The following is a 25,384-nucleotide window of genomic DNA, read 5'->3' on the forward strand; positions in this document are numbered from 1 at the left end:
CCTTCAATTGCCAGTAGTAGAGATAGCGGAAGACTGGCCCCTCTTACTTCTGAAGATGTGCTGCCACTATTTTTGTGAACACATGAGAGACACTGGTGAGACTAGAGGGGAGCATAGCAAATGGAAAATGTTGCAGTCCCACCACAAAACACATGTAGTGTAATGCCCTGTAGGACAATTATCTGACAACAGGCATCCTGCAGGTCCAACACCACAATCCCTTTTCCAGGGTTTAGGGCAGACAAGACATGGGCCAGAGCAAGGATCCTCAATTTTTCCTTTGGGAGGTGTTGAGAGGGCATATGTCTACAATCAGACGAAGGCTTCTTTCCTATTTTTGGCATTAGAATGTAGTTGGTATAACAATCACATTGTACTTCTGGCATGGGATTCCTCTTGATAGCCCCTTCGACTAAACGGTCTAGCGCTTTCTGCCGCAAAACAGAAAGGTGGCCCTCAGTCAATCACTGGGGTCATTGGTGGTAGGTGCGAGTGATGTGCTGTGGTTGGACTGGCTGATGGTATGGGGTACCTCTGCAGAAGCAATAAACGTAATGTTAGGGCTGATGTGGCTGGAAAGATGGGGCAGATAAACCCAGTGGGCATGCTGTAGCCCTGCACTCCTCAACCCGATTGAGGGAAGAGTCTGCCTTGTCCCCAAACATGGAAGTCCCATTGAATGGCATTTTCATGAGGGATGAATAGACATTGCCTGAAAAACCAGAGGACCACAGTCAAGTGTGGCAGCAAATGGCCACACTGGTGCCAATGGCTCGCCAAATGGAATCTGTGGTGTCCAAGCCACAGTGAATTGTGAACTTGCCTGTGCCGCAACGGTCCTCTATGGCATGGGTGTGGGCTGGTTAGAGATTGTCAGGGACATCTGGGAGGACTTCAGTCACAGAGTGCAAAACTACATGTGAATAACGCCCCAGCAGGCAGCTGGCTTTCACTGACCTGAGTGCCAAGTTGGTGGAGAGATAAATGCAGGGTCGCCTGGGGCAGGGCAGTGGCGTCATGGAATTTGGCAGTGGACTGAGGGGACAAAGCAAGGTTTGGCTCATGCCTTTGTGGGCACCTAACTGCAATCATCAGGTGTACTCCAATATTAAAAAATCAATTCAGGTTTTCGTAGGCAGCTCTGCACCTCGACTTTGGTTGATCGAGCAATTAAAGACACCACTCTCTTTCCTTGGCCCCATCAATTTAGCACAGTATAATTATATTTGATGTATTAGTGACTTGGACCACTCAAAAACTTAGTTCTAGATCGGGAAGTACATTTTAAAAGGTTTAATACAGAAAAGCACATAAGGTATTACATAAGATATAATATGGAATATCATAAAGATTCAGATACTGATTACAAAATTAGCATCGGAATATTAATCCCTAGTTAAGCAGTTAAATTCAGAAGGCCTACATCGGAACTTCCAGCTGAAGTCCTTCAAAATGATACATTGGGTACATGAAGAAAGTTTAATTTACTATACACAGTCTCTAACAAGTGGTACAACTGACGTCAAACCTTCTATGTCTGTGGAAACTGTGAGGAGAGAAAGTTTGCAGAGTGTCTTTGATTGGGAGTGGGAATGACCAAGAGTAAGGTGAATAAAACAACAGAAAACACCATCCATTTCAAATTAAATGGTGTCTCATTTGAAAATGTGATATGACAAAATTATGTTTTGAAAACACTTCTGAGCTAATTTTCTTTAATATTCAAAGCACATTATTACAAGTTCATCAATTAAAACTACACAACCTATAAGAATTTGAAATTCACACAAATAAATTATTGCGCAGATTTGCTCTTTCAAAAAAGCTTCCACACCAGCAACAAGGTATACGTTAATGCCTTGTTAAATAGTAAGAGGGGCTTAGTAGATGTCTACCCCAGCTGAAGAACCTCCACAGGTACATTGGTCTTGACCTTTAAGGTGGGAAGCCTGAGGTTGAGGACTTTTGCTGCCCTACACATAACCATGTGAGTGATAAAGTGGTGGGCCCTTAGAACTCGGGGACCTGGGTCCATGAAACAGTACAAAGAAAAAAAGGTCCGAGTTGCGATTTAACTAATGCACGAAATCAGTTCTGTATTGCATCATACAGACATACACCACAAATTTGTTTGCACCAATTGAAAATAAATCATTAAGGAAGAAAATATACAGTGTTCAAACTGCAAATTGCATTTATTTATGCAATGTTAGTATTTACGTACGTTGTTCAACAAATTGTATCTCATATATTCAAAGACAATACTTCAATGTAATTGTGAAATCATTACATTCGGAGTGCTCTCTGTGAGAAGGGGAAGGGAAGTGCAAAAGTTGTGAGGGACTGAGTAAAGGTGGTGTGACTTTTTAAGAACATCTGGTTAAAATCAAAGAACGCCTTTACAATCGAAATGGTGAAGAAGTTCCGAAATTACATCACACATAGGTTAAATCAATTTTTCTTTTGCATTCTATGGTGTGTTTAGTTGACGTAGTCTACGTTTCGACCCCCATGTACACTAAAGGGTTATTTATGCCTCATGTTGGGGTCTTCGTCAGGACAGTGAAATGGAGAGCATCAATAGACGGTCGTCATCTGTGCCGTCAAATAGTGGGCCTGGGAGTGCTCCTGTAAGTTTTGGACAGTATTCCTCATTGAAGAATGAACATCCTCGTGTCAAATGTGGTTTCAAGGGTCGCTCCTTGCGTTCAAAAGCGCTGTGCGCGCCGTTCTCCTCGTAGTCAGGCTACAGCCGTCAATGCTCCTAACTGCCTTGATGCATCTGTGACACATAACCATGGCATAGAAGCACTCTTCTGTGGCAGGGTCAGAGGGTGAGAGGAGACCGGAAGCAGAGGAGGTAGCAAGGCCACTAACTTCCTGCAGGTTGTCGTACCAGTTCTCCTCATGAGAAGGTTGAACTATCTCATCACTGCAACATAATCATTATCTGAATCTGGGGTGAACAGGGTGTGCTGTTGTCATTGTGAAGGCAGACCAAGTTGAGGTAATAGAGCCTCAATGGTGGCTGGGGACAACTTTGCTCGAGGGTGAACTGGATAATTGGAGCCTCATCTTTGATGCACCTGGAACTGCAGTAGATCGTGGTGCTGGAGGTGGACTCATGAGTAGAGCCGCAGGTAGCCCTATTAAGGTCTCAAAGGGTAAAGCTGCTGACAAGGGGTGAATCCACCAGTGGTAACCCAGGTTGAGACCGTTTTGGCACTAAGTCTTCCAGTGCTTGGCGATGCAGAGTTTCACCTTGAAGTGCCGTATTGTCTTTGGGTCCATCAACACACAGTCACTGCAGGACTTAGAGTTGTGGCTAGATCCCAAGCACCACAGGCAAATTTGGTGAGGATTTATCCCTGACATTTGTAAAGTGACAGTCCTTACAGGGCTTAAAACTTTTCATTTTGTGAGGTGACATCGCTTGCACACTGTAAAACAATTATTTAATCAAGGTAAGGGTCTCAAAGAGACGAGGTGTAGCTCTGGATCAGCATCTAGTTGCGCAGAAAGTAAGCAACTGACACCAGCACATAGGAGTGGCAGCTATGTAGGCTCCGCTTGTCATTTCTGCATTGGAATAGCATCAGTGCAGAGCCACACAGTGCCATCTACCTGTGCTCAGAGGTACTGCTGAAAAGATTCCGGATGCAGCCTGATGTCTGGGGAATATTCAAAAGGTGAGGAATCTGCGACTAGAAGTCTCAATCAAAAACTTTCCACAACCAGAAACTTCAATAATAATATTGGTTCAAAGAACAATTTGTTTTTGTTTCACTTGACATTTTCTGTAAATGAGGCACATTTTTGGATATTTTAGTTAGGAGAAGAATGACCTCCTGGAACATTTGGTCAGCACCTTTTTTTGTGTGCCTGGGACTCAAGATATTACAATTGTTTATCCAAATGTGATGATCGTTGCACATAATCCTCACATATTAAAAAGTGGAATTTCATCTTCGCTAGTGATGCGTAAGTGATTGCGGTAAACCACTTTCATACAATCAACCAAAAATGGATTTATATGGTGCTGCTAATCACCCGCTAGTGTATCCAGTTGGCCTGGGTGTAAAATTCAGCTCCGCTCACGGAATTTGCAGTATTTGGGAGCTCCGTGATACACAGAGAGTGCGGAGTTTCTGATAAATTCTGTATTCCGTGTAATTTATTTTTGGTTGGCGCACTCCAGACAGTTTTTTACATGCGCTGGCGAGCAGGACGAGTCTTGCCGAGTGCTCGCGAATGCAAGCGAGATTTGGTGGGCACTCCTGAGCACCAGCGAGACTTGCTCACCGCCCGCAAGTGCTTGCAAGATTTGCTGCCCGCTAGCTCAGCTTTACACCACATCTGCAACACCAGGCGCCTATTTCGGAAGATAGCAAGAGAGTGTCAGTGGCCACGGCTGCATCCACAATCGGATTTTCTCCTTGTGGCGCCATTCGCGCACCATTTTGAGTGCAAGAACGTGTGTTGCATTGCCTATTGTCAAAAATGTAGCGCAAATGGTCACATTGAGCATTTCTACCAGTCGCATGGAGTTTTTTGAGGCGCTCTGTGGAATTCCACAGAGCAGAGCTCTGCGATCTCCACCCATGCTTAGTCTCCAGGCACTTGCAGGTCTCAGGGGCTCATATTAACAGCCAGCTCTTGAGTGCTTTTCAGAATTCAGGTAGAGAGGAGATGGTGCTGAGCTGCGTGGGGAGGCTGTTCTAGGTCTTTTCTGCAAAGGAAGAGAAACAGCATCCTCCTCTTATGCTTCCGTGAATGCAAGGCACGAAGGCAAGTGCAAGAGAGGCGGAACATAGAATTCTTGGTTGCTGATGGAAGTTCGGGCGGTGGTTGATGTAGGTGGAACCTTGATTGCACAAGGCCTTGTGTGTGTGGGTCAACATCTTGAATTGGCATCCCTTCTGTACCGGGACCCTGTGGAGTTGTTTGAGGTGTGAGTGATGTGAGTTCTTCGTGGGAGGTTGAGTACAAGTATGGCTGCCCGGTCAATATTGTTTAAAGTCTGTGGAGGGGGTGTGTGGTGATTCCCATGTGGAGAGTGTTGATGAAGTCCAGTCTGCTGGTGAGAAGGGTCTGTGTCATGGTGCATCTGTTTTGTAGTGGTAGCCACTTGAAGATCTTGCTTAGCATGAGATGGGGGAGGAAGCACGTGGAGGAGATGATGTTGATCTGTGATTTCATGGTGATCTTGCTATCTGTGATGATTCCTAGGTTTCTGGCGTGGTTGGTGGGAGTTGGTGTGGGACCCAGGTCTGAGAGCCACCATGAGTCACTCCAATGGTTGTTGTTGGTATTATCGAAGATCAGTATTTCCGTTTTGCCTGTGCTCAGCTTCAGGCAGTTGTTCCTCATCCAGTTGGAGAGGTCTGTGGAAATTGGCTCTGGTGGTGGTAGAGTGAGAGGATGAGTTGGGTGTAATCTAGGGAGGGTAGTATGTTGAGTCTGCGGGATCTGACAATAGTGGTGAGTGGCGTCATGTAGACGTTGAAGAAAATGGGGCTTAGGGTTGAGCCCAGCTAGGTTCAGAGGTGTAGGGTGCAAGGCGAATCCTCTGAAGTCTTCTAGAGAGGAAGGAAGTGCTTTCTTTTGGATGTCGATGTGGTGGAGTCTTTTGATCAGTAGTGATGTGAGACATGCCGAAGGCCACAGAGAGGCTGAGGAGGATTGGAGATGCTGTCTCTTCTTGCTCGAGGAGAGCTCGAATGTCGGTGGTGGCTGCAATCAAGGCTATCTCTGTGCTGTGATTACTGTAAAAAAGGATTGTGAGGAATCGAGTATACGATTCTGCTCAAGGTGTGACCCGCGCTTTCCGGCTTTCTCCAGTACCTTGACCGGGAATGAGAGCAGAGACATCAGCTGGTAGTTTTTGAGTTTGTTGGGGTTGGCTGAGGGTTTCTTGAGAAGTCTTCTGGCTTCCGCATTGTTCCAGGCTTCTCGAAAGGTTGCGGTGGTGGTTGAGGTATTCATCAGGGTGGTAAGCTCCTGCCCAATCCTTTGGTTCCCAAAGTGAAGATGTGGCGTGGGCATGGATCTGTGGGAGTTCCCAAGTGGAACGATTTCATGATGATGGTGGTGTCCTGGGTGGTGAGGTGGTTCCATGTGGTCAGTCTGTGTCTTCTGCCAGTTGTAGTGGGGACACGTTTTTCGAGGAGGTCAGTGGATGTCAGCTAGGGTTCGACGCTTCCATTAATAGGTGCTATCTTGTCATGGAAGAAGTTGGTGAGATTGTCATACAGCTCCTGTGAGGGTGTGATGGTTTTCTCGCTGGCGACCATGTTGGAGGACTCTTTCCTGATGTGGAATAGCTCCTTGCTGTTGTTGGTGCCGGTTTCGATGCATGTGGCTAGGGTAGTCTTCTTTGTGGTCCTTAACAGGGGGTTGTAGATTTGGAGGGAGGTTGTGAAGGCTGTCCTGTTGGAGGTGTTCTTGCTGGCATGCCATCTTCTCTTGAGCTGTTTGCTGTTTCATTTTGCTGTTCTTAGTTCTTGTGTATACCAGCTGCCTTTTTTGGTGGCTCAACTTTGCTTGTTGTTGTTGAGTAGGGCAATGCTGTTGTCACAGTTGATGATCCAGTCGTTGAAGTTATTAATTCCCTGTTCCAGATTGGTGACGGCGCCTGGGGTAGAGGTGTCGAGGGTGTTCATTCACTGGTCTCTGAGATTTTTCTCCAATTCTGGTGGAGGGCGCTGGTCAACTTGAGGGTGGTGGTGCGGGGGCGCTAGAGATTGTTAAGTGGATGATGGAGTGGTCAGTCCATTTGAGTTCTGTGGTGTGGCTGAAGCTGATGCAGTTCCTGGTTGTGAAAATGGGGTACAATGTGTGTCCTGTGGTCTGTGTGGGGTTGTGGATGATCTGGGTCAGTCCTAGGCTGTTCATGCTGTCGAGGAGATGGGAGGTGTTCTGGTCGCTGGGGTCGTCAATGTGGTAGGTGAAATCACCAAGGAAGATGTAGTCTTTGTAGTCCATGGCTAAGGGTGCGACAAAATAGTAAGAAGTGCCAAAAGATCAGGCAAGTAGAAAGTGAACAGAACAAGAGGTGGCAAGAGAGTATAATGACTTGCTTCAGACGTCAGGTAAGTTCTTAAATGTGTTATTGGCATATATATGTATCAGCTTCCTGATACTTCAAGTCTCTAACTAGAACTGAACTTGTATCCCTTGAAAAACCCCTAATCTTCCATCTTAGAACACCTCCCTCACGCCATTTCTATCCTACGTCATAATGCATGTGCATACAGGCCCATCACATCGTTACATTCAGCAGGAAGAGAGAAAGTGGGCAAAACATCAGGGGGAAAAGAGAGAGGGATGAATAGGGAGACGTGGCAAGAATGCAGGGAGAGGGGAGAAACCAGCATGTGGCAACAAAAGAACAATATCAAGATGTGGCAAGAGAGCAAAAAGCAGAGTGGCAAAAAAGATAAGCGCACAGGACGATGGGAGGGAGGCAAAATCGGGAGAGGGACATATTATGTGATCTTTAGTAGCTCCATGGAGCTTGATGAGACCAAAGTAAAAGGTGCCAAGAAAAAAAACGCATACATGGGTTTGCATGAGAAAGCCCTAGCTGCAGATGTTTTTTCATCAAAATAAGTGAAATGTTGTTTCACTCATTTTACTGTAAAATTAAAAATCACACATACACTTTTTGCTATAGAAACTGCATCTGAAGCAGATGTGGGCATAACAGAAAAAATATTGCAACAACAAAAAAGAACTTTACCCAATGCTACAGAGGGAAAACTGCTTCAAAATGTTGCTTTAAATTAATTACATATGTATGTCACTCCCTTATGCCTCTAATGTAGATCAAGGCCTAACTGACTCCTCAATAGAAAGGCTTCCGTTTGCAAATCTATTTTGGACGGAACACTCATTTTCACAGGATAAAGCAGGGAATGTTAATCCTAGCGCAGCTTCTCCTAGGTGTACTGTGTGCAGTGTGGAGCACGAAATGCTGAGACGGTGAGCCAGCAGCTCAGCTTCGACAGACATATGAACCCCATTAAAGCTAATATAAATAATGCACTGGTCCACATTGCTTTTGAATGTCACCACCCACATAGTGGCTTTCCGCTCCTCTGCAGTAAAACTGCTCAGTTCATCATAGCACTAATGTGTTAAATATATGTAGCAGACATGAAATGCAAACACAAGATGCTTCTGTTACCGTCACTTGCTAAGACCTGAGCCAGATGCTAAATGCTATAAGCATGAAACAACAGTGATCGTTACAGCCTTCAGTTATTCCATCTAAAGTACACAATAAACTAACCGGGAAAGTCATTATTCCCACCTTCAGTATAAAATTCTCCTCGGGTTGTAGGCGGAGCTCTGCGATGGACTGCCGCACCATCTGCTCCAACCTCAGGTCCTTCTTCCGTGGAACCTCCAGCAGCGGGAAGAGGTCATTGATCAAGCCCAGGAAGATCGAGACGTCATTGGTCACTATCTTCGGTAGGTTGAAGTCTCTGAGCGCGCGCATCAAAACCTTTAAAAACAGTGGGGAATGGTTGCACAATTAAGGGAAACAATATAAAGCCATAAGGCGAGGCAAAACATTCACAAACAGAACGGCTTAATCATACGCAGGCAATTACAGCACATATGGCTTGTTAAACCCAATCTGCTACCTGCAGTGACGCCGGCAGCTCACTCACTGTACATTTCACCTCAGGACTATTTTTAAAAGGCAGCGACTTCATTTTATCAGCATTATTCTAAGAGACCCATTCCAAGAGTGATATAATTATCATTGGGATATATCAGGCACAGCTTGGGGACAGGTAATATTTTAAATTCAGAATAAAGTTTTCAACATTCCCTTTGAATGAAATAGCAGATGGTCCTCGTGGAACTGTCCTCCCTTGCAGCTTGGTGAGGAACATGCTCCAGTCTGAGCACCGATCCACGGCACTCAGACCAATCACAACACTGCATTGCAGCGTTGTGATTGCTCATGGGGAGCATGTGTGCCCAGGTGCTTCCTGCTGCTGGCTGTGACAAGAAGATGAAGAGGACGGAGGATAGAGGAGAGGTAAGTTCTTTAAAAAAAAATGGATTCCTCCCATGACCAATGCAGCCGCCGTCCCACCACCCTGTCCGGTAGCAGCCACTACTGTGTGGCATTCAATAAAATATCCCAAACACATGAACACAGGAAAAAATACTGTGGAGATTACACTGAGGGGGCGATTACGATGTTGGTTGGACTGCCACTGACAAGCTGTCAGTGGCAGTCTGACTGACCGATAGCCCTTCGGTCCCACCTATGCATTATGATGCTGGTGGTAGAACCCTATATGGTCAGATTCCACACCCCTGCATGCTTGTTGGGCAGTCTCCTGACCACCGCGATAGCAGGCAGTGGTCCAACCGCCTGACATCGTACTCGGCCCCTGAACCACAGCTCTTGCCAGGAGTCAAAGAAGCTGCAGACATCAACTGCTCCAAAGGTTATTTATCTTTATCTCATGGGAGAGCCAGGCTAAAGGCACATTGTTTTGCTGAGGCTGCTGAGACACAGCTACTTGTTGGAGATTTCTTGTTCCACTTTAGCACCAAGAGGCCACAATCCTCTTACTACTTCACCAGTCCACACAATCTGACAACAATGTTTTGACTGGGGTGAACCTGGTGTGTCTTTGACATACGAAGTCCTAAGCACAAGAAACTATGGTTCTTCGACATTGTGGATTCTCCTCAGAAAATTCAAAAATATTCTACACAGCAGGGAAAAGATCTGTTACAGATTGAAACCAAGCCAAATGAACTGAAAAATCATTCATGACGTCCAATCTGTGTTTTACAGGACAAAAAGAGGACGGGCTGGGTATAATAGCCCTAACTGAAACTTTGATCAAAAACTATATTTAGTCTGATTTTCCTAGCGATCTTTCACTAATGCGGACACTTCGATTCAACAAAAAAATCTAGAGTTATTTTAGTTTGCAGGGTAATGAATTAAATAACACATTTTGACTATATGTATCATTCAAAAATCTTTCTCAGTGCAAAATGAGCTTTAATTTTGAAATTCCTCAGAAATAGCATATGAAACAGCAAAACAACAGAAAGAATTTGAGAGCATGATTTCCCAATTTAGATGGGTTGGAGCTCGGACTTCCATAATCCTGCAAGCAAAACTGAAAGTTGTGTATCAGGGGAAATTGTACATTTACTAATGCAAGAGGCTGTGTTCTCTCCATCATATTAACCAATCCTGTTTTTGGAAAATATTGAAGGGTGTGGCTCAGAGAAGAGCAGCAGATGTGAAGCCATAGGTACTATTTTCATGGTAGAACCTTACAATCGGGGAACAGCTGCTCTAGGTCCCAAGCAGTCAGGGGATAACGTCAATAAAGGCCACAGCATAGTGGACTTTGGGGTGCTTGAGCTAAAAAAGAGTAGAGAGGTAATGTTTTTTATACAAAGGCAACTTTTGAAATACAGAAACTTTAAATGGGTACAATTAATTTAATTTCTTGCATTGAGATCGGCATCAACAATATTAATAGCTACAAGCCATTAATAAGATGGTTAAAAGAACTTAAGCTCAAGAGACACTCTATAAAAATATAATACTAAAGTCTGGATTCTACGGAGGGTGTCATCCATTCATCTTTCTTCTGCTTAGGCGGCACATGGGGAGGGGGGGGGGGGTCACAATTTTATTTTAATTGCCCATTCATTTTTTTTTTTTTTTTGTGTTGAAATTCTTTATTGAAAAGTTTTGAGATAAAAATACAGAAAGATATATATATGCAAATAGGCAATAAATGAAATATTGATAAATGAATCATAAAACAGATATGAAAATGATATAGTTATATATAGGATAAATTGCATATGAAAAGCAAGAATATCAAATCTTCATATAAGCTATAAAGCAAGAAATAGCAGAAAAGAGGAAAGAGAAAGAATAAAAGGAAAAAGAGGAAAGAAAAGAAAAAGAACAAAGAAACAAAGAAAGAAAAAATCCCAGAATAACAAGAGAAAGGAGAAAAAGAGGTGAGACCAAAACACATGAAAAGGATAAAGGAGCAGAAAAATAAATAAATAAATAAATACATTTATTGAGGTATAACAGACGTTGAAGAGGAAGGAGTGAAGAGAGAGTCACTATCCACCGTGGCTTCTAGGAATGGGGACCACGTTTGAAGAAAAACAGAAGCCTGATCTTGCAAATTATAAATTACACGTTCATAAGAGGCTGTTTGTACCATAGCCACCACCCACTCTTCCTTAGAAGGAGATAAGGAGGACTTCCAATGACGTAAAATACAAATTTTGGCCGTAGCCAAACCAGTGTGAAGAAGACGAGTCTGCGGTTTAGATAATGTCGGAAGACCACGAAAATCATGTAAAATAATATTGGCAGAAGTAAAGGGTAATGGTAATGACATAGTAGATGCCAAAGTCTTTCTTATAAAAAGCCAAAATGATCTAGTACAGGGGCATTCACAAATGATGTGTGTAATATCACAGCCTGGAGCTGAACACCTCCAACACAAAGAATGTGTTATCAGTTTAGCACGATGTAGTTTAGATGGAGACCAGTGCCATTCATGGATGATTTTGAAAATGCAAAATTTGAGACGAGCCTCTCGGACACCTTTATGTAAACCTTCCAGAATCTGATCCCATTGAGTAGTGGAATATGTAACTGATAAGCGAGACTGCCATTTTAATTGAAGAGCGTTCGAGAGGGGTTGTGAAAAGAGAGGATGTAAGAAAGTTTTATAAAGACCAGAAGTCACACCTTTAAAATTGCCCCACAGATGTAAATAAGACAAAATAGGAGAAACTGTCAATAATTCAGGTGGGGAACCTAAATGTTTTGTAATGGCTTTTTGAAGTAGAGTATATTGACGGGATTGTGTTGATGGTAGACAAAATTCCTCACTAATTTGAGAGAAAGATTTAAAATTGTTGTCATGAAACAGTTGTTCCAGAGAATGAACACCAGCCTCCTGCCACAAAGGCCATGACAACATGGGACCATGAACACGAATAGCCGAGTTGGACCATAAAGGAGCTTTGATATGGAGCCGTGAATTAGATTTAAGTAAACAATGACTTCTTTGCCAAGATTTGTACATAGCAGATAAGATAGGATTTTTGGTATTAGAGGAACTGGAGACCTTACCATATAAAAGGGATAATCCAAGACTAGAGGATAATAAGTGACGTTCAAGTGGGACCCATTGAGGTATATCTTTAGACTTCGGCAAAAAGAAGGAAAGTTGTGAAAGATGAAGGGCAAGTGAGTAATGTTCAATAGAGGGAAGACCCAAGCCGCCGTGTAATTGATGAGATTTTAATTTGGCCAAGGTGAGACGCGGTTTAGCCGTACCCCAGATAAAAGTTTTTATTTTGGAGTCAATGGACCGAAGAACAGATAGGGGAATGTTGAGAGGGAGCTACCTAGAACATAAAGAAATCGCGGTAGGGTGACCATCTTAACCGCCTGCACCCGCCCCCAAAGAGATAAGCCAAGGATATTCCATTTATCGAAATCTCTCTGTGTCTGTGCAATCAACGGTGTTAAATTGTCCATAACTATATTATCTAATCCTCTGTTAATCAATACTCCTAAATATTTAAGGCGGGAGGGTTGCCAGTGAAATGGAAAACCAGAAATTGCAGCTTTTGTAGTACCAATGGACATGGGTAATGCTTCGCTCTTATCCCAGTTTATCTTATAGCCTGAAAAAGAAGAGAAATTATTTATGATAGAAAGGAGAGCAGGAAGAGAATGGGGAAGAGCAGTGAGTGTGAGAAGAATATCGTCCGCATATAAATAAATTTTTGAATGACCAAGTGGAAGAGGGACTCCAACCACTGCAGGTGATTGACGTATGGCAGCAGCCAGAGGTTCCATTGCCAAAAGGAAAAGAAGAGGGGAAAGAGGGCAACCTTGACGGGTACCCCGTCTGATTGGAAAAGGAGTAGAAAGGAAACCGCCACAGTTAACTTGAGCGGAAGGATTGTCATATAACAGACGCACTTTAGTTATAAACTGATCGCCTAGACCAAAACGTTGCATTATGGTAAAAAGATACTCCCACTCGATACGGTCAAATGCTTTTTCGGCATCCAAAGAAAGGAGTAGGGTATCGCTAGCAAGATTTTTAGCTGACCATAAAGCATGAGAAAGAGTACGTAAATGATTTCGAGATGAACGACCAGGAACAAAGCCTACCTGTGAGTTGTGGATTAAAGATGGTAAAACCCTTCGAAGACGTGATGCGAGAATACTTGCAAGAATCTTAACATCAGAGTTTAATAAAGATATGGGGCGATAACTACCACACAACAGAGGATCTTTACCAGGTTTTGGTAAAACAGCTATGATAGCCTTGTTGGATATAGAACCAAGAGAAGATTCCTCTGTGGCTTCCACAAATGCGGCATGCAGAGTATCAACCATACTCTGACCAGTCCATTTGAAAAATTCAGGGGGGAAACCATCATCACCTGGTGCTTTATGGTATGGTAAGGCAGTGATAGCTGAGGAAATTTCCTCCTTCGTTATATCTCCGTCAAGTAGAGCTCTACCATCATCCGAGAGTTGTGGAAGATGTACCGTATCCCAAAAATTGGACATCGCTGACGTGTCAATGTGGGTGCTTGGGGAATAAAGATTTCTGTAAAATGAAGCAAATTCATCAACGATTTCTTGCGGTCGGGTAAGCATGTCTCCAGAGCTTGATTTAATAGCCGGAATTGCCATAGCAGCCTCCCTCTGACGCAATTGCGCAGCCAATAGCCGGCCAGCCTTTTCACCCTGCTCATAGTGACGCCCTTTCATCTTTTGTAAGGCATATTCGGCCTTGGAAGTAAAAAGACTGTTGAGGGACATGCGAGCCTGCTCCAGCAATTTACGATTTTGAAGGGTTGGTTTTGAAATATATAATTGAGAAAGACAGCAGATGTCTTTTTCCAGATCAGCTTGCATGGCAGCGTTCTTCTTGTTATGCAAAGCTGCGTCACGCATAAGTTGGCCTCTAATAGTTGCCTTAGCAGCTGCCCATACCGTTCTTCTTGAGGAAATTGAGCCCTCATTATGTAAAAGATAGTCCCGCAAGTGTGATTGTAGAAGAAGTTTACCTGTTGGTGTTTTATATTTATTGATGTTTAAACGCCAGGACTTGCGCCCCGGATTGGAAAGACCCAAATCAAGAGACAAGAAAACAGGAGAATGATCAGAAATGGCTGCTTCTAGAATTTTCGATTCTGTAACTAGCCAGACTGTATGTTGCGAAAGAAGAAAGTAGTCGAGACGGGAGAATGTGCCATGAGTAGAGGAAAAGAAGGTGTATTCTTTATCTTGAGGGTGACTGAGCCTCCAATGATCAACAAGACCAGTATCAGTAAGAATGTCAGTCAAAACGGCTCTATCGGATGCGTTGACGGTATCAAAGCAACCTGTTCTGTCAAGAGCAGGGTCCGGAGCCAGATTCCAATCACCTCCGATGAGAAATTGGGTAGCATTAATTTCTGTAAGGAGGCGATTAAGTCGAAGGAAAAATTGTTTTTTGGAACCTAATGGAGCATAAACAGAACCAAGACAAATGAAAGAGTTTCCAAGTTTCAACTTAACAAATACATACCGACCATCCGGATCAGTCCATGTCTTGATAATCGTAAAAGGAAGTGACTTTCGAAAAAGGATGGCTACCCCACATTTACGAACAGGGTTGGGATTAGTGGGATCCGATTTAGAGACACTGCTATGAATGACTTTACCAACCCAATCCCTGCTAAGTTTACTAGATTCAACATCGTCCAAATTAGTTTCCTGTAGCAAGGCAACATCTGCATGTTTAGAATGTAAATAAGAAAGAACTTTCTTTCGTTTAATATAATGGGTGAGGCCATGAACATTCCAGGAAATCACCGACAACGGGTGGATAGTAGACATGACAAGAGAATTGAACAAGAAGATGATAAAGAAGAGAAAAAGAAGTGAATAGAGGTAAGAAAAGAAGTATGTTACTCTGGGCAAGGAGGAAAAAGAGAGAAGAAAAAGAGAAGGGAAAGTATAGTATGAAGGTAGAATGAAAAGTGGAACAGACAAAGCAAATATGAATATAAAGAGAAAAAGTATGAAAGATGCAAAGAAGAGGAAAGAAAAGAAGAAAAAGAAAGAAAAAGAATCCTAGACTGTTAACTACGGGTCTGGGTGCACCAACAGCAGCACCAAGGGAGACCGGTCCCCCACCAAGCAAAGAGGAATGGGGATCCGGGGAACAAGGAATAAAACTGAATATCGAAAAACGCATTTAGAATATAATTATAACAAGAAAAATATGGAAAACCATATACCATCATCATGAAATATAAACAAGAAAATGGACAAAGAACATGATATGAGAAGCATACAATAAGAGAAAAAAAGCAAAAGGAGAGAAAAGATGAAAAGCAAGGGAGATGAAATAGAAATGAAACCTATTACATAATACATAAAAAGAGAGGTACGAAGATAGAGTGAGAGAAATAGGAAAGGTAAATGAGAGGAGTTGCGAAACCCAGCATCATTATAAAGAGGGGGAGAGAAGTAGGTAGAAAGTAGAGTTAATAGTGCAGAAGAATAGAGACATAGGGAAATACCAGGATCTATTTTGAGAAATATATGAAAGTAACCAAAGCAGAGTATGCACTGAAGAGAATGGATAACGTCACTTCAAACAACAAATACTATAATATAGAAAAAGGAAATGCATTGAAAAAAGGACCATCATAGTAAAGGGAACAATTTTGAGGCAAGTCTACAGACAGAGGGGTACTCCAAGAAGGTCGAAAGTATAACGTAAAACCATAAAAGAAGGGGGACATAGAGAACACAATGTGAAACAAAGAACAAAAAGTGATCTTATCATAAAAGAAAAACGGCTTGAGAAGCAAAATAGCAAATAAAGAAATAGCGAGTAAATACCTTAATAACAAGAACATTACTATAGCAGGGGGAAGGAATAAGAATAAAGGAAAGAGAAGCTACCTGTGGGAAGGTAACAACCTTATAATATATAATAAGGAAAACCTGAAAATGAATAAAGAAAAACACATAGTAATAGCAAATATAGAATAATAGTAAAGCAGAAGGTACTTATACAAAACACTAAATATAAGGAACCATATTATGTCATGCATAAAAGTCTCAGTGAACTAAACAAGCAGCTAAAGCATTTTGAACAACGAATACTGCTATAAACTTATTGAATTTAGAAAAAGAGAGAAAACATTAGAACATATAAAGGAATTCAGTCAGCATCAGAAGGCGTTTTAAGAGGCGATCTAGACTTGTCTCTTTGTTGCGTGTTAGTGAGAGATGAGACAGAATGTAAAGCTGAATCCCTGTCTTCCTGAGAGCGAGACATACAAGTGATATCTCTGCCACGTTGTCTAGAGTCAGCAGAAGTGTATAAGGAAGATGTTGGTAGATTCAGTAAGGAGGACTTGGACTGAGGAGGCTGGGCAGAGGAAGAAGACTGAGTTTCCATATCACTGGACTTGATATCATCTAGGAACTGTTGTAAAAATGCAGGATCATAGAAGTCTTTGGACTCTCCATCCCTGGTGATACGAAAACGTGCAGGTTCAAATAATCCATACTTGATGTCCATTTGTCGTAGTTGGGGCCGCATAGAGAGAAACGCTTTCCGTCGTTCATTCGTCTCTTTAGAGAAGTCAGCAGCCATCTGGATGGTATGACCTTGAAACAGGAAGGAGCCATGAGTGCGAGCCAATGATAAAATCTGTCTGGTTTGCTCATGCCTAAGAAAACAAGCAATAATTGGTCGAGGTCTTGCCGAAGGACCAGAACGTGGTGGGCCCAGTCTATGAGCACGTTGGAGCTCAAGAGGAGGAGCGAAGGAGATTCCGGTCAAAGTGGGAAGGACATTACAGAGAAAGGCCTTCATATCTTGCTTTTCGATATTTTCTGGAAAACCAAAAAATCGGATATTATCTCTACGACTGCGATCTTCTAAATCGATGATCTTACTGTGTAGAAAGAGTAGATCTTGATCTGAACCCTGAGCCGAATTCAGTCTACCTTCAATGGCCACTATTTTAGAGTCAATAACGTCAATCCTTGCGTGGAAAGTAGTGAGTTCTGCCCTGATAGATTTAGTTTCCGCAGTTAATGAAGTCATGGCAATGTCCAGACCCTCCAATCGTCGATTAACTCCAGAGAGTTCTTGCAAAATGCGTTGCATAGTGTCAGATAAGGATTTGTCACTTTGAGGTGGTGTCGCTTGCGTTGTAGGAGGTGACGCAGATCCATTACCTTTAGCTGTCGAAATAGAGGGTTGTTTAACCACGTCAGTAAAGAGTGTTTGTTTAGGCCCACGACCACCATTTCTATTATTAGACATTTTCGTACACTTTTGTATCGGTGGTCTGCAGTAACGAACAGAGGAGATATTGGAATATGAGGCAATGATGGAATCAGAAATGTAACAAATAACAAGGAAATAGTGGGATGTGAACAGCGAGTAAATGCCCAAAACAGACATCATACAAGTAATGCCAAAATTACCTCAAAAATAAAGCAGGTAAATACAGTAAAGGAGTACTACAATAGATTAGCAGTGTAGTGACGATAAAGTAATTGTACATAATACAAGTACATATTGAACGTGAAGGTAAAACAATTCCAAATGGAAGGTAGCATAGAAGAGAATAGAAGTATCATACACTCATATATAAAGCAACAACTGTGAATAAGAGTCAAATGTTACTTGAAGGCATAGCTAGTAGAAAGGCAAAATGAGAGGACGGGCTGAGGATAAGGCTGATAATCCTGCCTGTGAAATTTCCCACAGCACAAGCGCAATAATAGTCCATGAGTCTGTAGTAGCAATGTAGTAATACAGTGAAAATACAGTTTTTAATGGTTGCCAAGGGTAGAAAGTGTAGAGGGGCAGAGCAGAAAAACCCAGTAGAAAGTACTTTAAACAGGCTCCAGCCGGCAAAATTCGTTGTGTGAAAACAATTATGAAGGGATTCTTTTACTAAGCTTCAAAGAAATCCAATAGAAAGCCACTTTTGAAATAAAGCGTTGTGTATTAAGGAGATACACGATGTTATGCAGGCTTCACGATGAGCTTCGTAGGCGGAGGAGCGCAGCCTCGTCATTGAAGGGGGCGCGGCCTACAGCATGGAAGAGCCCGGCCCTAGATTAGCAGGAGGCGCGGCTTACCCTGAGGAGAGGCGCGGCATCGTCATCGCGCAACTCACGGTGCGCACCACAGGGCAGATGGGCTCCCCGCTCGCATGTCGGAAGACAGGAAATACAGCACCGCCGAGCTCCACGAAGGCACCGCTGAGCTCAGGAAAGTCCCCGCTTGCAATGGGGCACCGACTGCAGGATCCACGAAAAAAGGTGAGAGCGGAAGGCTCGGTAGGGGTCCGTCCCTCGGCGGAGCTTCACCGTCAGGCGGCCATCTTCCTGCGTGGCCAGACCACGCCCCGCCCATTCATTTTGAAACTCAGCAATCAAAGTCAGATTAGGAGGGGGGATGGGCTATGGTAACTGTTTTGATTCACAATACTAAATATACATTGATTAACTACAATGGGCCAGCTGAAGATGATTCTATCTCTCTACAGCAGTTACATATTTCTTTAATGAATTATCAGGCCCATCTGACAGTGGGAGGCCATCGTAATATGTTTGTAGTCTATCACACTTGAATTCTGTCAGAAAGACAAACAACAGCTTAAACCAAGAATCTTCAAAATAACTTCTTGCATAAAAAATAAGTATTATTTTATAGACTCTTGGCGATCAGATAATCCTCCATTAAGGCAATAGTCATGTTGTTCACAATACTGTGGGACAGTTGCTCATTTGGATTGTTTGAGTGTCTAATCATATTAATAGAACAAAGCGAGATGAGACCCAACTCTTTTTTAAGATCATTCAATTGCTTCTATCCAAATTGTGTTAAATCCTGCACACTCTCCCACTTTCAGATATGTCTTCAATAAACATCTTTTAACAGATGAGGATTGGTGATAGGAAATCTCTGTTTTCATTAAAGAGTTGTTTAAGTTAAATTTAGTTGCTACTAATATGGCTAGTGTATGGGACGTTTTAAAGGATACTTTGCATGGGCAATTTATTGCCTATATCTCTACATTATATAAAGAAAATAGTTGGAATTAACACAAACACAGACCAACAGTGAATTAGCTGCTTTCCAGTTATTAAGTACAGGATCCAATGAAGATAATTTAAGATGGGAAAAATTACCCCCGGTATTAAAAGATTTTTATTTAAAAAATAAACAAATAGATAATAATAAGACTGTAAGGCAAGATGCATATGTGGTACATCCTCACAAAGGAAAAATGTTAGCCTAGACCATATGGTTGCTTCCAACCAGATCGTATGGATCCTATTATCAAGCACCCAATACATGACCAGAGAGGTATAGGATACGTTTATTAAGACACTATAAGTCAATTTATGTAGCAGATTATGAAACAACTAGACCTCAGATCCTATAATACCAAGAACAATTACCTATACGTAAACTATTATTCAAACAAACTCAAATACTGGTCAAACTAATTTTGGAAACTGAATTGTTATTAGTCTTAATAATGGAAAAGCTTGTGGCAGTCTATCAGCCACAGAATTTTATAAACAGTGTGCCCTGCAATTGAAGGATGCGTTTTGTTTACTATATAACAATATAATGATGGGGGTTCTATTTCAACTCATTTTATGAACCAACTGTAGTACGCTTTTAAAAGGAAGACACAATCCTGTGTAACCAGGGTCTACAGACCTATAAGCATTTGAAATACTGATTATTAAGCATTTCTTCTAATTATCGTAAAGAAGCACTAACTATGGTTGATGGCAAAAAAAGTTTGATCTGGTAAATTGGAAGACTTAATTTGTTATTTTAGAAAAAAATTGTTTTCTCACAGACTTCATAGAAATATCAATTAAACTACATTTCAAAGCCTCCTTAACTAGGAAAATCAAATAGGGAAAGTTTCAGTCAGAAAAGAAACTCAACATCATAGTCATATTGCCCTGGTTTTATTTGCCCATTTTTTAACCTCTAATGACTAAACATCATACAGGTAATAGGATTTTTCCACCTCTTCACATTTGTCAAAATTTAAATATTTGCCAATGATCTGATCCTGTATTTGAGAGCACCCAAGTGATCTAAAAAATTATTGTCCGATCTTTCTGCTCCCCTAAAGTACTCGAGAAAGTCATCAACAAGCATCCCACCGAATTCCTGGAACAAAACCACCTAATGCACGCCTCATAATCAGGATTCCATGCCAACTACAGCACTGAGACTGCACAGAGTCCCGCCAGAGACGACATCAGAACACTCCTAGTCCGCAGAGAAACTGTGGCCCTGATCCTCCTCGACTTCTCAGTGGTGTTCCACACATCTCCCAAAACACCCTCGTCAACAGACTGTACAACATAGGGATACAGCAGACGCCCTCAAGTGGATCGCCTCCTTCCTTCCAGGATGCACATAGAGCATCTGACTGCCTCCCTTCACCTCTGCCCTCAAAAACATCATATACGGCGTACCACAAGGATCATCCCTCACACCCACACTGCTCAAAATCTACATTACCCCCCTAGCAGAAGTCGTCAGATCCCAAAGACTCAACATAATCTCCTATGCAGACAACACTCAACTGATCCTCTCGCTCATTGTGCACCCATGCAACGCCGAAACAAACTTCTGCAACGCCATGACCAATGTAGCCAAATGGATGAGTGACAATTGCCTCCATTTCAACTACAACAAAACTGAAGTACTGATTTTCAGGAAGAACGCCTCCACATGGGACCAAAGCTGGTGGCCTGCAGAACTCTGACCAACATGCACACAGACCCACTATGCATGCAACCTTGGCATCATCCCCGACAGCTGACTGACCATGAAACGACAAGTCGACACAGTCACTGCCTCCTTCTTCTACACACTTCGCATGCTCTGCAGAATCTTCAGATGAATCCCAACCAACACCAGAAAGACCGTCACTCAGGCCCTCGTCACCAGGCACCTCGACTATGGCAACCCCCTCCATGCCAGAATCTCCACCCAGCTCCTCAGGAAGACTCCAGACCATACAGATATCCGCAGCCAGACTCATCCTGAACCTCCTAAAACAAACCTATAACGCCCCCACCTGAAAGACCTCCACTGGCTCCCCATCCAGAATAGATGCCTGTTCTAGAGCCACATAAATGCCTACAAAGCCCTCCACAACCGAGATAACCCTGGGCATAGTGTGCGTAGAGGGGCTTCCTGGAGGGCCATGGAGTTGGAAACAAACTCTGTGGAGCTCCACTACGCCGCATGCCTCCACCCCCTATTAAGATATAACTTACAAATAATTTTTAAAAAGTTAAAAAAACACTTACCTGTTTACCGTGGCCTCCCCAGGCTGCCCTCCTCCTCTTCCTTGCAGTACCCATATGGTGAGACAACAGATAGGTGTTTTTTTTTACTTTTTAAAAATTATTTGAAAGTTATATCTTAATAGGGGGTGGAGCCGGGTGGCGGGCCAACTCTGCTCCGCTGCGGAGTGTGTGGGGATTTGCATACTCCACTTTCTCCACGGAACATGGAGTAGGCAAATCTCCACACACTGCGCGGGCGAAGCGGAGTTCCTCGCCCACCGTTAAACCTAGGACCTGCCTACATCAACCATCAACTGAACTTTAACCAACCATCTAGAAACCTGCGCTCCTCTTCAATTTCCCTCGCCCACACCTCCTGCATCCATCACAGCCACAGCTGTGGCTGCTCCTTCTCCTACATCACTGCCAAGACCTAGCACAACATTCCCCTCCAGCTCTGTACAGCCCCCTCACTGGCAGACTTCAGAAAGAGTCTCAAGACCTGGCTCTTTAACGGAGATACAGCACCCAGATACCCCTGGGGGTGAAAGTGTTGCGCTTTACAAATACTGATTGATTGATAATATTGTATATACATCTGAGCAGTTACAGCTTCTGAAATCATTAGCTATAAGATTAATCACCACAAAATTAGGATATTTTGATAAATGTTCTATAAATGAGCTTACTTTGAGTCTGCAGGCTTACTATGATCCCCATCATCGGGAAACATCCTTTACGACGCAACTTCTACCAAGCAGTACCTTTACAATGCAGGTTTTTCAAAGTAAGTCATTACAATGACTTGCGCTGGGGGGCGCTCCAGGATAGGTAATAGTTTAATTTACTATCCAACACCTTCCCTACTATTCACGGGGACTGGAGTTGGAATAGTAAATTAAACTATTCACTATCCAGCACCCCCCAACGCAAGTCGTTGTAACGACTTGCATTGAAAAACCTGCGTTGTAAAGGCATGCTTGGTAAAAGCATGCATTGTAACAACGTACATCCCCATCATCCTATCAGATAACTCAGAATATATACCACTGCTAATTAAAATTACATGTCTGAACTAAATTATTTAAAAACTTTAAATAAAATAAAAACTTTGTTCAGAAGGTGGCATAATCTCACTCTTACATTTATAGGCAAGGTTGCCTTAGTTAAAATAATTGTTTTATTCACACATTTGCTATGCAAATTACACAATACATGTTCAATTTATTTCACAGATTAACTGCCAAATTTATATGGATTGGAAAAACATCTAGCATTAAACTATAAAAGATAAAGCTAAATAGTGAAAATGGAGGACTGGCCAATTATAAGTTGTACTATATAGCTGCACTGGCACATTTTTCAATGCAATGGAATAATGTTATTCAGTTTTATGTTTTTGACTATTCTATTACTAACCTTATGTTTAAGGCATAATTTCTTTACCCATTTATATTTATCAAATCACCCAAATGCGCCAAACAAAAGATACAGAACCTTACACATAATTACACTGTGTAAATAATTTCACTGTGGAAAAAAGAATCTATTTTTTACTCAGTATAATATTCCAGAAGTTGAAAAGTATTTCCTTTTGAAAATTGCTTTTATATTGGCCTCAATTTCAAGCTAGATTCACTTATAAAAATAGGAGGAAGCTTGCTTCCAGCGAGTTTCCGTTTTTTGTCAGCAAAGACAGGGAGTTAGTATTTTGTTTGGCATTTCTTTACTTTCCAACAGATAAAAGGATTGAGATCCCTATTCTTGGTAAAGCTAAATGGTATTGTATGTTATTGTATTCTTAAACAATGGCTATAATATATATATCATGTGAACAAGCCTATGAGGAGGTGAAATGTTATGGCGGCAGTTTGCAACTAATAAAATTATTCTGCACGATTTACTGGTCCGTATCTGCGTTGCTACGGTGGGGACAGGATTGTCTTCGCCGGCGCTGTGGATATTACGATATATATATATATATATATATATATATATATATATATATATATATATATATATATATATATATATATACACACATACATATATATATATATACACACACATACATATGTATATACATATATATATATATCTATATATATAGATCTGAAAAAAACTAAGTTTACAGGGATGTTATAGTTAGTAAATAGAATTTTAAAAAACCTTAGAAATTCACTGAAAAAAGTCAAAGGTTACAGGGATGTATATTTAGGCTCCCTTTTTACTCGTACAAAACCAGTGAAATTCAGCAGTTATAGTTACCTGAGTTAACTATAACTTACGCCCCCGCAATGCACTACTTATGACATCACATATTACCACTCTCACACAAAGCAACCATTAATAGCATAATTTCGAACTTTCCACCCTTTGATAGTGCAGAAGGCAGCAAATAAAAATGTACCTTTCATTTCTTATTTCGTCACTCCATTCCTGAATGGTTACTATGTGTTAACCCTTTCATACACTTTAATAAAGAAGCCCAATATGTGTTGGTGTTTTCAAACATTGACATTGGGCTACACTTGGGCTACATTTGGGTGATAATTGTGCTACATTTGGGCTCTTTTCTCTCTGGTGCAGTCTTGGGAGACTTATTTGGTATGAAACTCCCTAATCTCCCTATTTCCTGCAGTATCCTTAGTAGAAAATACTTTCAGCTTTCCACTTTGATTCCATCAATATGGCGGTCAGCTGTACCACACTTTTAGCCTAACTTGAGAATGTTAATCAGAACACTGTAGTATACTGCTGATCACCTGGGAGCCTGCTGCTAAAGTACATGTTTCTGTCTGCATGCCAGATTGTTTTAATGAAACAGAAGAGGAAGATATTTAAGAACTCACTTAAAACATGTCCTAATTTTTCTATCTACAGCACTAACCATAATTTCAATGACAAAATGAATCCTCTCATTGATTTTCTTTCTAAATTAAATGTTTTACGTTTTACCAGTTGGAGTCAATCCAACTGGTAAAACATTTGTCACATGTAAGACTGTTAGCACTCTAGTTGTTCTTTAGAATACTCTGGAAAGATGCAGTAGAACACAAAGGAATCATCTGACAGGCTGCTCCTGTTGATGTACAACCGGAAGATATTTGAAATCTCACTTAAAGTGTCTTAATTTTTCTTTCTTCAACACTAACCCTAATTTCTAATACAAAATGAACACCCTCATCGTGTTTACTTCTAAATTAAATGTTTTACATTTTACCAGTTTGATTCCCTCAAGAGGACTTCAGGTGTGCCATACTTTTGTCATATTAAGATCGCTAGCACTCTAATTGTTCTTTAGAACACTCTGGGATGCTGCAGTAGAACACATGGGAATCAACTGACAGGCTGCTCCTGTTGGAAGTACATGTTTTTCTGACAATGTTAGACTTACTTCTCATACGTCTGAGAAACATAGTGTGAGTTTACAGCAAATATGCTCTCATTTTAGCTTTTTGAGCACCATCTAGAACCTCTATAAAAAAATCATGAGGAAACTGTTTTCTCTCAAACATTATTGACGCACTCACAGCAGAACGCTTTTTTACAGGGTAAAATCACCTTAGAAACCAACCACCACAATTCCTAAAATTAGTATGGTACCATAAACAAATGATTTAAAACCTGCTATTCACTACAATATATTTCAATGGGGTGCTATCATGTATATTGGTCCCAAGAGGCTGTCTGCAATTTCTGGCTGAAGGGCTGTTAGCCAATCAGATCTCATCATGAGATCTGTGCTTAGGCTCCGCTCAAAACTCCTTATTTACTTTCCCTTAAATTTCTCAACAACTACTGAATGGAATTACACCAAAACTGAAAGCGTGATCTGTGGAACAACATCTATCTTCCTGCCAAATTTGATGTAATTCCGTCCAGCGGTTAGGGCTGTAGTCGTGTTCAAAGCTCCTATAGGAATTAATATGTGAAATCGTATGTTTTTTAACACCCTTT

General features: G+C 41.7%; 1 protein-coding gene across 1 annotated transcript in view; it reads right to left on the bottom strand.

Moving 5' to 3' along the window:
* The window catches only part of LOC147731161 (dynein axonemal heavy chain 11-like), a 1,538,124-nt gene that overhangs the window by 1,474,903 nt on the left and 37,837 nt on the right, over positions 1-25,384 (bottom strand). Inside the window, exon 3 of the mRNA XM_086956147.1 lies at positions 8,315-8,509. Within this exon, the coding sequence (XP_086812273.1) occupies positions 8,315-8,509 (195 nt within the window). The remainder of the gene's footprint in view (positions 1-8,314; positions 8,510-25,384) is intronic.

This window comes from Lissotriton vulgaris, chromosome 2_1 (assembly GCF_964263255.1).
Source record: "Lissotriton vulgaris chromosome 2_1, aLisVul1.2, whole genome shotgun sequence".
Classification (NCBI taxonomy): domain Eukaryota; kingdom Metazoa; phylum Chordata; class Amphibia; order Caudata; family Salamandridae; genus Lissotriton; species Lissotriton vulgaris.